At 55.3% G+C, this 15995-nt stretch overlaps 1 protein-coding gene across 7 annotated transcripts in view; it reads right to left on the bottom strand.

Annotated features, from left to right (window-relative positions):
• Positions 1 to 14615, bottom strand: part of DNM2 (dynamin 2) — an 89629-nt gene extending 75014 nt beyond the window's left edge. For 5 of the 7 annotated variants that reach the window (XM_047849537.1, XM_047849533.1, XM_047849535.1 and 2 more), the window contains exon 1: positions 14352 to 14615. In XM_047849537.1, the coding sequence (XP_047705493.1) occupies positions 14352 to 14512 (161 nt within the window). In that variant the 5' untranslated portion in view covers positions 14513 to 14615. The remainder of the gene's footprint in view (positions 1 to 14351) is intronic. The other 2 variants (XM_047849529.1, XM_047849532.1) reach the window with 1 other exon arrangement.
• Positions 14616 to 15995: the final 1380 nt, after the last annotated feature.

The following is a 15995-nucleotide window of genomic DNA, read 5'->3' as shown; positions in this document are numbered from 1 at the left end:
CATCCGACTTCAGCCAGGTCATGATCTCGCGGTCCGGGAGTTCGAGCCCCGCGTCAGGCTCTGGGCTGATGGCTCGGAGCCTGGAGCCTGCTTCCGATTCTGTGTCTCCCTCTCTCTCTGCCCCTCCCCCGTTCATGCTCTGTCTCTCTCTGTCCCAAAAATAAATAAACGTTGAAAAAAAAAATAAAAAATAAAAAAAAAGAAAGAAAGAAAACAGAATCCAGAGGCGCTTGGGTGGATCAGTCAGTTGAGTGTCCAACTCTTGATTTTGGCTCAGGTCATGATCCCAAGGTCGTGAGCCCTGCGTCAGGTTCCATGCTTAGCGTGGAGCCTGCTTAAGATTCTCTCTCCCTTTTCCCCTCTCCCCTGCTCACGTTCACGGTCTCCCTCTAAAATAAGGAGAGAGGGGAGAGGGGAGAGGGGAGAGGGGGGAGGGGGAAGGGGAGAGGGGGAGGGGAGAGGGGAGAGGGGGGAGGGGGAAGGGGAGAGGGGGAGGGGAGAGGGGGAGAGGGGAGAGGGGGGAGGGGGAAGGGGAGAGGGGGGAGGGGAGAGGGGGAGGGGAGAGGGAAAAGAAAAGAAAAGAAAAGAAAAGAAAAGAAAAGAAAAGAAAAGAAAAGAAAAAAGAAAAGAAAATCCAGAACGGACCCACGCCAATATGGCCCACTGACTTCTGACACAGGAACCTCAATGGGGAAAAGAAGGTCTTTTCAATAGACAATAGTGACACAATTGGACATTCATACGCAAAGAAATAACCTCAGTTTATACCTCATAAATCATACAAAAATTAACTCGAAATGTCTCCTATTTATGAGTCACACAGAGACACGCACAAGAATGTTTCTATCAGCATTATTCATAATCACCAGGAACTGGAGACAACGCACTGTCCTTTAGTTGAATGGTTCAACAGACAGTGGCCCGGCCATACCATGAAGGACTCCTCCTCAGCAATAAAAAGGACTGAATGGCTCACGCATTCAGCCTAGATGGTGCTCCAACCAGTTATGCCGAATGAAACACGGCTCGAAAGCTACATGAGTCCATTTACACAAGAATCCGAAAAAGCCAAAACCATAGGACGGGGAACTCGGGCAAGGAGCAGGTGCCCGGGTGCAGGGGGCGGAGAGGAAGTGACCACAAAAGGGCACAGGGGGACTTCTGGGGGGCCTGGAAGGGTTCCATGTGTTGATTGTGGTGATGGTTACACACCTCTGCTGTTTGTCAAAGGAGAGCTATACAGTAAAAATGGGCAGGGCTTACGGTATGTAAATTAACCTCGAGGGTGGAAAACAAGCCAAATGGGCAAGCTCTCTATGTGCTGAGGATACACTAAGATCTCCAAGAAATGCTGTCAAGTAAGAATCTCCCTGCTCCCAACAGCATGTAAAAGTGTGTATGGGGGAGGAGAGAATAAACACATGCGTGTCTGCTTCTGTTTGTACAGAGCCTGGGAGGGCACAGAGCAACCAGGAAGGGTGGTCAGCCGTGAGGGTGCCGGCTGTAGGGGCAGGCAGGTAGCAAGGCCTCTCTCTCTCTCTCTCTCCATCCTTTCTGGTATTTTTGAACTTGGTGCCATATTGAGCTTATTACCGATTAAAAAAAATTTTTTTTAACGTTTATTCATTTTTTGATAGAGAGAGACAGAGAGTGAGCGGGGGCGGGGGAGGGGGAGGGGCAGAGAGAGAGGGAAACAGAGAATCTGAAGCAGACTCCAGGCTCTGAACTGACAGTACAGAGACTGACGCCGGGCTCGAACTCACGGACCACCGTGAGATCATCACCTGAGCCGAAGTCGGACGCTCAGCTGACAGAGCCACCCAGGCGCCCCGAACGTATTAACCAATTTAAACAATTCTATTAAAAAGGACCTTTGGGGCGCCTGGGTGGCTCAGTTGGCTGAGCACCTGACTCTTGGTTTCAGCTCAGGTCATGCTCTCACGGTTGGTGAGTTCGAGCCCTGCATCGATCTCACTGCTGGCAGTGCAGAGCCTGCTTTGGATCCTCTGTCCTCCTCGCCCGCTGACCCTTCCCCCCACTTGCTCAGGCGCGCACACGCTCTCTCTCTCTCTCAAAAAAAAAAGAAAGAAAAACTCAAAAATTATTAAAAAAATTAAATAAAATAAAAAGAAACTTTAGTGCTTCCAAAGCATAGTATATGAAAAGGAGAGAAAGAGTTAACTACCGCAGGGAGAGCTGATCGACACCACCTTAACCCAGAGATCAAGGTCAACAGCACCGTGATAAGACGTGTTGATAACATGGAGCCCGAATAGGATGTGGAGAGAAGGGTTTCTGGCTTCTGTGGTATTCTTCTCCCCACACCCAGAGTGCCAGTCTAATCATGGAAATCCCAGATAAACCCAAATTGAAGGCCATTCTATTAAATGCCAAAGGCATGAAAACCAAGGGAAAAGTCAGTGGTGCTGTGTCACGGACCAGCAAGATGGAGGAGGAGCGGCGACTCCAATGCAAAGTGGCACCCCGGGTGGGGTCCGGGGACAGGAAAAGGACATAAGGGGGGAAACCGGGGAAATCTGCAGAAAGTCTGCCTTTCCTTAGTGGTAACAATCTACCACAATGTCTCAGTGGTAAGAAACGTACAATGGTAAGGTAAGACGTAAGCACAGGGAAGGATGGGATACGGGAGCCCTCTGTGCTGTCTTTGCAACTTTGCCGTAAAACTTAAAAACTTGTTTATTTTCTGTAAATCAAAAACTGTTCCCAAATAAAAAAAAATGTATGGGGCGCCTGGGTGGCTCGGTCGGTTGAGCGTCTGACTTCAGCTCAGGTCATGATCTCACAGTCTGTGAGTTCGAGCCCCGCGTCAGGTTCTGTGCTGACAACTCAGAGCCTGGAGCCCGTTTCAGATTCTGTGTCTCCCTCTCTCTCTGCCCCTCCCCTATTCATGCTGTCTCTCTCTGTCCCAAAAATAAATAAACGTTAAAAAAAAATGTATTACAAATAAAGCAAAAGCAAAAACTCCTCAAGACACTGAAGAGCAGGGACTTGGCATGAGGTGGACACATTATGGCAAGACTCTGGACCGTCACACATGAGCTCATAATGGTGTCGGGGAGAATGGGGAACATTTACACACAGAAATGCAGAAAAAGGATCTAGCAAGAGCCACACACTGATGGACATGGTTCCCTACAAAGGGTAACAGGAACCTCTGCCTTTCTCTGCGCACGTCCGAAAGGAACGTGTTTTATTTTACAATGAACAAACCTTAAATTTAAAAAGAAAAGAAAAATCAAGCTGATGTGTCGTTGTCGGCCCAGTGCCGACAGAGCCTCCCCACCTCCGACGGCCACCTGCCCTGGGCTCCCCAGGGACCTGTGCCAGGCCCTGCCAGCAAGAGATGTCAGCGGGGCAGACGCCATAGAAGCCGGACTTCCGTCTAAACAGCTTCTACCCACGTGAGGGGAACTTAGTATTGCAAGACAAGACATGCCAACCCAAACCACAGGAAGCGTCCCTCCTCAAGCTGAGAGGATGGCTCACGGTCTCTGGTCACAGCCCCCCAATCTCCTGACTGCTAGATCCCTAGCACTCCATCGCCCCCCCCCCCCAGGTAACAGAACCACGTTTGAAGGCATCCTCCTTAAAACCACTGGCTCCCTGGCCACAGGGCCAGCTGGGGGCCTCCTAGACAAGAAGGCTGTGACCCTCCAGAGGACCCTGTCCATCAGCACAGAACACAGAGGCCCCGTGGCCTGGGACAGACAGGGCTGTGTCCCACACCCACCACGGGGGCTTCCTCCAGGGCTGGCCTGGCCGTGCCAGGGTGTATCACCCAGCAGGCGGGCGTCACCCCAGCTGGGACAGTTCCTGCTTGCTTTGCTCGCCAGCCAGCCTGCCAGTCCCTAAGACTCTTATCGCTGGGAAAATGTGTATCACGGAGCGGAGTCTCCAGGACGCCTCCTCCTACATCTGGGTGTGGGGGTGTCACCAGGGGCCTGGGGAGCTCTGCTGGCCGCTTGTCCACACCCCACGGGTCTGTGGTCTGAACAGGTTCAACTTTAGCCAAAGGAAGTCTCCCACTACAGAGCATCGGTTTTCCGTGCTGCAGCTCATGACCAGAATCCCCCCGAGTTTTAAGTTGGCCCGGGGAGGGGTCCGGCCCCGCGCGCTGGTATTTTTATGACATCTCCCCCTGGCTCCCTGTGGGAGGATGACCCCCTCGTGGCCTCCTTTCCGGGGTTCTGCTCTGGTCCAAGTGGGCACTCGGACAGCCTGCCTTCAGACCTCGGGGCCCCGCAGCGAATGTGTTCAACCAGCACCCAGGCACACGGCAAGAATTAAATGGGTAGCACACCGGCGGCCCGGAGGGGCCTCAGTTGCCCCAGCCCAGGGCGGGGCCCCCTTACAGCTGGAGAAGCCAGAGCAGAGAGACATCCACGCTTGGCTGGCCTCAGGGTCTTAGCACAGTACTGTCATTACTCGGTGTCAACAGACAAATCACAGCCCTTCCTGTAAAGACAAGGTGCCTGCTTCTGTTCTCCCTAGAGCACCCCACGCCCCACCTCACCGCTGTGCGCCCCAGTGATGAGTCCTGGTGCGTCCTCCGGGCCCCTTCTCAGTGAACGTCGTCTGTGCAGTAAAATGAATCCAATTCTGGTTTCTAGATATATCCATTCAACAAATATGCATGATCCTACTACATAGCAGGACAGCAATGAACACACAGGCACAAACCCCTGCCCGTGAGAACCTCCCATTCTGGTGGGACAGAGAGTAAACTAATAATGAAAATAAGTTCAGGTGCTAATAAGAGCTCTGAAGAGGGGCGCCTGGGTGGCTCCATCAGTTAAGCATCTGACTTTTTTTTTTGGGGGGGGTGGGCGGGGTGGGGGGGGAGGGGCAGAGAGAGAGGGGGAGAGAGAGAATCCCAAGCTGTTTCCGCACCGTCAACACTGAGCCTGATGCAGGGCTTGAACTCACCAACCATGAGATCACGGCCTGAGCTGAAATCAAGAGTCGGACACAACCGACTGAGCCACCCAGGCGCCCCTGCGACCAGCTTTTGATTTCAGCTCAGGTCACGATCTCATGGTCCGTGAGTTGGAGCCCCGTCTGCACTGAAAGTACGGAGCCTGCTTGGGATTCTCGGTCTTTCTCTCAAATAAATAAACATTAAAAAGAAAAAGAGCTCTGAAGAAAACACATCAGGGCAGGGGTCTGAGAGAGTGCCAGGCCCCGTGTGAGCCGGGGTAGGTAAGGGACCGCCTGGCACAGAGGTGAGGTTTCAGCAGGGACCCAAGAAGACAGGGGCAGCACAGGTCACGCAGAACTCTGGGCACAGAGGAGATGTGACTGAAGGCAGAGAAAGGCCACAGGGGAGAGTGAGCCCGGGGGGTCTGGGGAGCAGGCCACGTGGCCAGAGGGGTGAAGGAGGAGAGAATGGCAGGAGGTGAGGGCGGGCGGTGACAGGGGCCGCGAGAGAAGTCAGGCTTTTACCCCAAGTGAGGTGGGAGCCAGGGAGGGTCGTGTGCAGAGGAGGGTCGTGCCCTAACTCGGGTCCACAGGCACCCAGTGGGGGTGGGGGGGCGGGGGCAGGAGCCGAGAAGGCAGGATGGAGACGACCGCTCCGGTTCAGGACGTGCTGACGTGGGGGCAGCGGGGAGGACCCCCCTGACCAGCCCCACGCCAACCCCAGCGAAGCAGCCGCTGCGGCCGGGAAGGTGAGGACTGCACACGCGGAGCTGCCACCGTCCCGCGTCCTCCCCTCCCGCCTTCTCCACAGGCGTGCCGCGTCCGTGGGCAAATCCCGGGACTAGGCGACTAGGAGGAGGCTCGACACCGGCCACCGAGAAGCTGGTCTGTGTACCATGAGCACTACGCAGCCGTGAAGAAGGGAGGATCACGGGGGGCACTTGGGATGCGCACCGGCTCACGTACGGACGGGCCGGATCACTATATTCTACGCCTGAAACCAGCATAAGGCTGTATGCTAACCCACTGGAAATTAAAATTAGAACAGGAAAGGGAAAGGAAAGGGCCTACGAATAACAGGGCCTGAGCCGGGACCCACAGCCAGGCAGGAGGGGCACAAAGGTACAAATGGAGCGGTCGCTGGTCTGCTCCACGCCAGCTCCTGCCCGCCCTCCTCACCTCGACAGAAAGACCTACTGCCTCGTCCAGGAAGCACTCCCTGACCACCACTCCGGCCCAAAGCTCCCCATCAGAACCTCTGTCTTCCACGTGCCTCCTCCCACTCTCACTGTGCAGAGAAGCAGAAGAGAGGACAAGAACCTCTTGGGGCCCACTCGCGGCAGCACCCCCATCCAAACCCAGCCCCTGCTGCTTGCTCTGGTGGCCCCATTCTCCGCTGGAGACAGATGCTGGGTGAAGGAACAGTGGGCAGGCACGGGGACTTACTTGGAGGCCTCCACCTGCCTGCCCCATCCCTGCCCCTCAGCCGCCTCATCTGTAAAATGGAACCGACCCGAAATGACCCCCAGACAGCGCTCAGTGTCACGCTCACAAGCGAGTGCATCAAAGACACGGCAGGTCCATTCGATGTGGGACAAAAAGACCAGAGCCACCCCGACTGCCACTGAAGGAGGCCCATCAAGCAACTGAGGGGTGCACCCGGCCCCGCAAGGACCCAAGGAAGGTCTGGATTATTCCTCCACACCTGGCCTGGTTCCAGAAATCTCTGAGGTCACTCTGAGGTACAGACATCGCAGGAGGAGTGAAAACCAACTTGATGAAGCTGGGCCAAGGGTCAAGGGTGCTACTCCAGGTATGGGCCAACAGGCCCAGTGGGGGAGGCCTCCTGAGAAAGTTTGAGGCTCTGGGTTAGGTTTGGCCCCCTGCAGCCCCAGCATCCTTGGGCCAGCCTCTCTGACTCAGTTTCCTCACCAGTAAGCAGCGATCAAGTACGGGCCTCAAAGCGAGTAAGGTGCCTTGCTCTGAGGCCCCAGCGTCGATCATGGCACACAGAGCATGCTGTCATTTCTCATCAGGACAGTCACAGCAACTGCCGCTGGTCCCTTTCCTCCATTCCTTACCCCTCTAGGGGCGGTGGGGGGCGGGGGAGGGGGGCAGGAAACTCCAACACAGCAAGACCTCTGGAATGTGTTAAGTGGTTGGAAAGCAAGTTGCCAAGCCACGTAAGTGGGGTGGCCCCAGTTCTAGAAAGCAGATATGCTGAAAAAGAACCAACTGCTGGCAGTGCCATATATTCATCCCGGCAAGGACACCTGGACACAAATACGCAAGAGGGGTCTGGCAGGATCCACCCCAACCTGACCATGGCGTTCCCACGTGGAGCCAGGAGGGCGGGACAGGGCTGGCGGGGCGTTCTTCCCCATCAGTCGGTTTCCCTCTGCACAACAGGGTCTTTGGTGTTCTACTTGCATAATTCAAATGCAGGGAGAGTAGGCCTCCTGTGGGCACTTTCCCGACCCTCATAGGCCTCCTGGGTCTCACCTCCACCTCAGTCCCTTTTCCAAGAGGACAGCAGGTACATGGCAGGCCGGTACGTGAAGCCCTCTGTTCGTGCCCTTCCCTCTGCCTGGGACACCGTTCCCTGGGGTCTTGGAGGGGCTGGCTCCATCTCGGGGCACCCGCTGACCACCTGTCTGAAGCAGCCTCCACCCCGCCACTCTCTCCCTCCCCCTACCATTTTCGCTGCACTTCGCCTTCAGAAAGCTGTTCATTTAACCTTTCACCCGATCTCTGCCCTTCTTGGTGCCGGCCGGGTTCCGACCACCTGGCCCGGCAGGTGCCACTGAAGGCGTGCCAGCCGGGCACACAGCTAACAACCTCGAAGGGTGCCGAAAGCCAGAAGCTGCTCGCTCCGTCACCTTGGCCCCATCCACAGACACAAGTGCCACAGCATCCACTATTCACTCCATGCCTTGCCATCCCTGACGTCCCCGAGCATCTGGCTCTGGGGGACACAGTCCCAGCTAGAGGCCCGGCTCCTGAGCTCCTCCCTGTGTGACTTCGAGTCAGTTCCCCTCTCCGGCCTCAGTTTCTTCACCTATAAATCAAGGATGCTAAGAGCAGCACCCCAGGGCTGCTGGGACTGCATGGTCCAGTGTCCCCAGGGTACGGCACAGAGTGATTCTCCACAAACATCACCTCTTACTGTGTCATAAACATCCAGCCGCAGGTGAAACCAGATGAGCCACCGGCTCCCTGTTCAAGCTGAGGGTGACTGCAAGAGGGAAAGCCCCCAGCACCCAGCAGAGGCCTCCCTGCCGACACTAACAGGAACCCAGAACGCACCCAGAAGCAGGAGTCTTTTCTCTCCAGCGCCTTCTTGCTTCAGAGGCAAGGCAATTTTTTCCTTTGATTCAGATCGTAGCGAATGCCCTATAAATATCTCGTTATTGGCTTGCATTTTCCCAGAGCTTTCACACAATAAGGGCTTAATTACAGCATGTGGTTAGCAACCCCAGTAAATTAAGGGTTAGCCGATGTTCCGATTTTTTTCTGCAATCGAGGGCCCTGTAATTTCGGCGTTTTCATTCAAATCTGGGCAGAAGCTTGGCAGACGTGGCCCTGATCCAAATGCAAACACCTGGAGAGACACATGGCTCCATTCCAAACAGCCCCTCCCGCGACCGGTGCCTCTGAACACTCTGAAATCCAGAGCCGTCCACAAGGTCGTCCCCTGCCCCTCACCCGGAAACGACCGGCTTACGAGCGGGGGGATTTCAATCTGTGTACCTAGCGAGGGCCATTATCCCTGGACAAATAACTCTGCAAAGATACTCGGCGGCCCAGATGTGAGCTCTGGAGAAATCGGTCTCCTGGGCTGGACACATAATCCCAGCAAGCAAAACCCAACCAAGAACGACACGGGCAGACAACCCACATGTGGAGTTCGGGAGGCATATCTCTTCCCAGGCGTTATACTCCGAGACTACAACCGCTTGGAACAAGAGGAGATCACACTTCCCCTGGGTCTGGAAACTAACAGGTCTTACACAGCTTTCTGGGTCGTTAAATCCTCTTCTAGATCATTCTGAGTAGCTGTTTCCAAGCTGGCTGTCCGACGCACTGTTTGTCTAACTAATCCGCTACTGTTGGGCATTTCTGCTCCCAATCTCCCACCACCATCCACTAAATGAGCATCAGTAACTCTCACGGCCAAATATTTGTCCGCAGCCACCATTTCCACCTAGAAACACAGCAGTAACAGGCTCCCGCCAGCATTTCAGGATCTGGCTCACTGGCTAGTTCCGGTTACATGCTCAGAGCTAAAGCCAGAATGATGCCCGCCTGCACGGAGAGGCACTCACTCACTCAGTGTTTGGGCTAAAATAAGCTGCTTTGGAAAAATTAAAAGTAAAAAAAAAAAAAACAAAACAAAACAAAATAAAATAAAATAAGGTGCTTTGGGGATGCCTGGGTGGCTCAGTTGGTTAAGCGTCCGACTCTTTGTTTCAGCTCGGGTCATGATTTCATGGTTTGTGAGTTTGAGCCCCACATCGGGCTCCATCCAGACAGTGCGGAGCCTGCTTGGGATTCTCTCTCCCCGTGCTTTCCCCCCTCTCTCTCTCTCTCTCTCTCAAAAATAAATAAATAAACTTTAAAAAAATTTTATAAAATGAGGTGGGTTTTATATTAACAAGGTAATTATGAATTCCGTTTCTTTACGGAAAAAGAGTCCTCACACCCAGGGCTTTTACAAGTCACAGGGATCTCCTATTTCACAAGGGTTAGCTCATTTGCTCCTCAGCCCGCTCCCAGCAGAGAGGGAACATCGTGATCCCCATTTTCCAGACGAGGGAACTGAGGCCCAGAGAAGTGAGGTCATTCAGCCAATGTGTGGCCGCGCAGGGACAGCCACATTCCCCGGGGCACCTCCAGGACTCTCCCCCATTCAGGCTGACCCAGGTACTACAGACCACCCAGGCAAAGCAACTTTAGGTACGCACCAAAAGAGAAATGACGGAAAACAGCAGCTTTCACTTGCAAGATCCCCGAAGGGACAAACCAGCCGAAGCAGCGGACCACGTGCCTATACCCTTCAGCCTGGCAGGGACCTAAGGTGCCAACAGTCACCTGACAAGCATTCGTCCGGCACCCACCGTGTGCCAGACAGCAGTCCCGTGGTGTAGCCATGTCTCCTGGAGGGACCCATCACCAAAGATCAAATGGAAATGTAGCCAGAGACGGTAGAGACCCACGGGGCAGCTGATTGTCGCTAAAAGAAAAATGGCACTAGGTCATTTGTGAGTTGGTGGCTGGGTCCCGCTCACTGAGATAATCCAGGTAAAGCTGAAAACCAAAGGCGAGGGCCCTCAGCTTGCCCAGGACCAGCTCCCGAATGGAACCACCACAGCCGTCCCTCTGCTCAGAGCCCTCCCTGGCTCCCACTGGACTCCAGTCCCTGCTAACCTTATCTCCCCCAACTCTCTTGCTATACTGGCCTCCAGGCACACCTTCACCTCAGGGTCTTTGCACTGGCTGTTCCCACAGCCTGGGATGCTCCCCCAGCAAATCTCTACTGGTGGCTCCCCCCCACCTCCTTAAGTCTCTACTCAGATGTCACTTTCCTAAGGAGGCCTTCCTTCCCTGACACCCCCATTTAAAACCCTCACCTCCCCCTGCCCTCTCCCTGAGCCTGCTTTTCTTTTCCTTAACAGCTTTCAACTTCAGGCCTGTTTCTTCCTTATCGGCCCCCTGCTGGAAGGCCAGCTCCCCCGGGGTGGGGGTTTTGGTATCTTGCTCGGGGCTGTGTCCGTAGCCACAGAACAGGGCCCCCGGCAAGGACACAGAGTGTTTAGAAAACATTTTTCAAGGAACAAATGAAAACTGCACAGCGCTTTAAGCACTTTTCCCGTGCTAGACACCCTTCCAAGCCATTTAGTCCTCACTCCACCCTCAAGGACAGGCACCAGGTGACTTCACCTGCCCTACGAGATGAAACACACCCAACTTATAAGGCAAGGGGCTTATAAGTGGATGCTGTTAACAGCCCCAACTCCCAGCTGGGGATACTGAGGCTCAAAGAGGAAAGGCTCACAGGAACAAGCCCAGGCCTGGGGGATTCTCAGCTGGAGGCCTCAACCTCAGCCTCCTCCTGTTCTTCTCCCAAGGAAAAATTTCTCAAGTTCCTCCCTCCATTTAGCTGCGGAGGCTCAACGACCAGGGTCACGAGAGAGGCTCATCCTCCCCCCTCCTTAGGGCCACATGCTGTTACAGGGCAGACAAGCCAAGGGTCTGAAACTCAAAAGTTTCTAGGGCCAGGAGTCTCCAGGCAAACGTAAAGCGAGCCTGGGCGAGTACTAGGGAGTAGTGGGGAGTGGGGCAGCACACATGGCCACTCCTGATCTGACATGGCAGCCGGTGGCTGCTGCTTCTGAGATCCAGGCACTTGGTGCCAAGCAAGTGTCAGGCCCAGGAAGGCCAGAATATCACGACTAAAACGACAGCTGGCATGGGTATAGGGTCAATGCACTCAACACATGTTAACTCACACAGTCGGCCCAGGGAGTGCCTGGTAGTTATCACCCCATTTTCTGGAAAAGGAACCTGAGTCCACTTGGCCAAAGTCACACAGGCAAACACGATGAAGCCTGCCCTAAGGCCCAGGGCCCGTGTTATTACACCATTAGACTCTGAGGCTCTTTGGGTGTTTGCTAAGCATTGCAAAAACCTGAATTTTGATGCAAAATTTAAATGTTGGTAGCTAATTAAGAACAAAGTATTTTAAACACCATGCAGGTGAAACAAAAGACCAGCAAGCGGGCTTCAGCCCCCAGGGCCACTGATCTGCAACCCGGTACAGGCTGAGTTGGTAGAGGCTGAGCTATCTCGCTTGGACCACAGTCTTAGAAAACCAACAAGGAGGAGGCAATGAAACAGAGCAGCCCGTGCTGACCCCCTGGGAACAAGCCCTGGAACTACTCTCTCATTTGTTCTTTGAAACTAGCCAAGATGTCATCTGTAAAGGTCTACAACGCAAAGAAGGAAACAGGTCCTCAGCTGCAACAGTTTGGCCAAACTCACAAGAAGGAGGAGTGGGATTCAAAGCGAGGGCCAGCCCGCTGTCCCCCTGTGGCAAGGCTTGGTAGCTAAGAAACCTTACCCACGCTCCGGAAAGAAAAAGAAGTTAGCTCCGTTTGAGCAACCCATAACCGAGAAGCTTTTTTAAAACTTTGGCTCTCAGGCCCTGAACTAATGCTCTTAACGATCAAGGTCGCATTGCAGGCTTCTGGGAGAAGGTTGCCACAGGAGCCAGCTCGGTACTAGATGGCTGGGTGGGTGGATAAGAGAGAAAGGCCAGGGGCAGAGACACTGAGGAGAGGCGGCCAGGGAAGAGAGACCCAAGGTCCCCAACACAGAGCCCCCAATTCCTCACTGAACAGCTCTGAGCAAGAGGGCTCAGCTGAGCCTCAGTTGTCTGCTCTGTAAAATGGGACCATAGCAGTGTCAGCCTCAGAAGGCTTAAATGCAGTCCGGTGCATAACTTGAAAGCACTTTAATTCTGATTAGTGTTTGCTGCTGCTGGCCGTGCCGACCTACCGTGTGCCAGGCACCGTGCTAAGTAAGCACTTTCAACAAATCAGGTCACTGCAGAATGCCAAGTTGAGGGACCATCACCCTGTTTTTAGGGGGCGGGGGGGGGGGGAAACTGAGGCTCAGAGAGGCCAGACAACCTGTGCGAGGAGGTCACCAGGCAAATGAAACAGACAGAACTTTGCTGTGTGTCCAGTTAAAGCCTGGGCGGGCAGGCAGGAAAATAACCATGCAAAGGGGCCCACAGCCCAGCCCAAGGCTCAGCCCCGGCCCAGCTGACCCCAGGTCCACACCTTTCCGCCACAGTGGACAACAGGCAAGGTGCCAGAGACAAAGCAGCAAAGGAGGAAATTCATGCCGCTGAGAGCAAAACTCCAGGCCTCTGGGAAGGCAGGGTGGGGCTGGGCACCACTGAGCACTAGCCTGGTGCCCTTGGGCCAAGGATGAGGCTTTTCTGAGCCTTCCTGCCCGTGTCTAAGGTGGGGTAACAGAACCTCCACCCCTCTCACTCCCTGTGGGATCCGAGAGGCTGACAAACTGAACTCAGCCTGGAGCCTTCTAGATGAACATTAACCCTTACTGCAGATAACAACACCAACAATGATGATGACTGGGATGTTATCATTTGGCAGCCACAGGCACAAATGGAGCCGTTCCCAGAATGGAGAAGTGACAGCCCCTCTGGGAGGCAAGAGGCGGGGGAAGGGAGAAGAAAGAACCAAACACCCCTGGAGGGCTCACGGCCAGTTCTCATTCATCAGCAGCTTCCTGAATCCGGGCAAAGAGTGGAGTTTGCCCACTGGACAGATGAGCAAACCGAGGCTTCTCAGGGCTGCCCAAAGGCCTGATCAGGCTCCAAAGAGGGCCCCCAATTTGCAGACTTTTGCTTGGGAGCTGACCCCAAGAGCACCCTGACAAGGGCCAGGAAAGAATCCTGCAGAAAGTACCCCCTCCCAGGGTCCTACTTCCAACGATAGGGGAGTTCAAGTTTCATCCCTCAGCTCCCTTGTTCCCAGCATGCTCCCAGCCCAGCCCACCCCACCCAGGACTACAGAGATGGGGCCAGACAGTGGGGAACTGCCAGGGCACTGATGGGCAGACTAACATAAGGACGGACACCCGGACAGACAGACAAAGGGATCCGTTTGGGAGAGAAGCCAGCGTTTGCCAGGGACCAAGCTTTAGAGTTAGCCTGGGAGAACCAGACAACAGAGTCCCCTAGGGTACGGCCAGTCAGACGGCAGAGGCCAGCCAGGGTAACCCAACAGGGGGATGGCTAAGTCTGCGAGCGGCACGGACAGGCGGCCAGACAGCACAGGTCACCCTAGACAGCTAGCCAGGCAGCAGGGGGCTGCCCTGAGGGACTGGACAGATGGACAGCCAAATGGTAGTGGCAAGGAGTTCTATCGAGGACAGAGACAGCCAACCAGACGGCATGGACTGCTCCAGATAAATGAACAGCCAGCCAGACCGCAGGGGTCGAACCAATAGGTACCTAGCTGGCAGGTTTCGGACAGACAGAGAGAGAAGGGGGACCTAACCCTGACCCACAGGCAACCAGATGGTAGAATTCAGCCACGAAAGCTGGGGATCTGAGAGTCGGCGACGGTCCACCGCATTTCCTGGCCCACGCCCCCCACCCCGTCGGCGAAACGCCCCCAAGGCTCTGAGCCGGCTCCGCAGCCCCTGCAGGAAGCCCTCCGCCCAGGGCGTCCCACAGAGCCCGCCTCCCTGTCCCCGTCCCCGTCGCGGGCACGCAAGCGCCGCAGTTACGCCGGCTGCGCAGGGCGCGCCATTCCCGGTCCGCCCTCCGCGCCCTAGGCCGCCGCCCGCCCGCCGCCGCCGCCGCCGCGCTCGCTCACCGGCCTACGAAGTTCTCGAGCACGGAGCTCTTGCCGGCGCTCTGGCCGCCCACCACGGCGATCTGAGGCAGGTCCAGGTGGCAGCTCTGGCCGATGGAGCTGAAAGCGTCCTGCAGCTTGTTGACCAGCGGGATCAGCTCTTCCATCCCGCGGTTGCCCATGGCGCCGGCGGCCCCGGCCCGAGCGCCCCGCGCTCCCCGCCTGCCCCCGGCCCTTAACGACGCGGCCCCGCGGCGTCCGCGGCCGTTGCTCCCCGCCCGCCCGGGCCTCGGCGCGACGCCCGCTCCCGGCTCGGCCTCACAGTCGCCGCCTCATCCGGTTCTCAGACGACACCCGACCCGAGCGACCTCCCGCCCGGGCCCCGGGGCTGCGCCCAAAGCCCTCACACTTCCCCCGATTGGTCGGTCGCGCTGCCACTCGTAAACAGGAGCCAATGAAGATGAGGTATAGGGCTACGGCTGAATGATCCTTCCTCCTGGGGACCTCGCGGTGGACACATTGGACTCAAGAACTGTCGTTTTTGTGCAAGAGCCAATAGGGTCGGGCAGCGAGTTGTCAAGGCCAGGAGGCGGTGTTTCGGGAAAAGGCAATGTTGGCCCGGCCTACTGGGGCGGGAAGTTTCCGAACGGCAAGAAAACCCAACAGTCTTACTGGCAGGAAGACCCGCCAGTCTACAGGGCAGGCCAGTGACGTTAGGGATCGATTCATAGACTGGTTTGTCACTTGACACCACCTAGTTCCCTAAGAATTTCCCATTGGTTTATATAAATATCACTCCGTTCTTCCAGCCAACAAAGCGAAAGAGGACGGGCTTTGACCTGCGAATCCTGACTTTGACTGAGAACCTGTCAATCAAAGAATCCCCCGTTCTAATGATTGTTGTAGTAGGTCCATTAATGTCTTCTGGAGTAAAGGATAAGGCCCGTCGTACTCGCCGAAGAGCGACACCTCATGGTGGGACCCGGTAATGATCGTAGCTTCAGAGTTTCCGGCCTCTAGAGAAAACTACAAGTCCCAGAATGCATCTCGGCCCCGGGCTTGCAAACCAGCTACTCGCGCGGCGTTTCAATGCGTTTGGAAGAATCTGGCGTTAGTGGTTCCTAGAGAGAGGCGGTAGCGCTGTAGCGTTGGCTCCACTTTCATTCGTGTATAAAGTTCCACCTCCACGCTTTTGCAAATGCTGGGCCCTTTCCCGGGAATACCTTTCGCTCACGCCCTGACTTGGTTTGGCTAATGCCTGCCTGCAACGTTGCTCCCCTGCCTCTTTGGCTAGAGCACATCGTGATCTTTTTAAGTCCACAATGAAACCCAACAGATCCTCTCCCCATGAAATGATATCTTCTAGTCAGTGTTGGAGGTTCTGTGAACTAGAAATCTTGTTCCTCGTGGGAAAAAAGCCGGGGATAGGTGGAAGGATCTTATGAAAAGAAGGGATCTGATCCCCGGGGGCGGGCATAGATTGGCCAAAGAAGCCCAAAAAGGAGTCAGATGGAATGGAGGTAGGAAAGTGGGCTGATGAGGCAGTAACAGGGGAATAAAGAAACAGTGGGGAGGAGGCTAGCAGAGCAGCCAAAGGTATCTGCCCGCTCGGAGACCCAAAAGCCCCGTCTCAGAGAGATGGGCAAAAAGTCAACCGACAAGGTT

The sequence above is a fragment of the Prionailurus viverrinus genome, chromosome A2 (genome assembly GCF_022837055.1).
Source record: "Prionailurus viverrinus isolate Anna chromosome A2, UM_Priviv_1.0, whole genome shotgun sequence".
NCBI lineage: Eukaryota > Metazoa > Chordata > Mammalia > Carnivora > Felidae > Prionailurus > Prionailurus viverrinus.
This window is presented reverse-complemented; position numbering and strand designations above follow the sequence as displayed.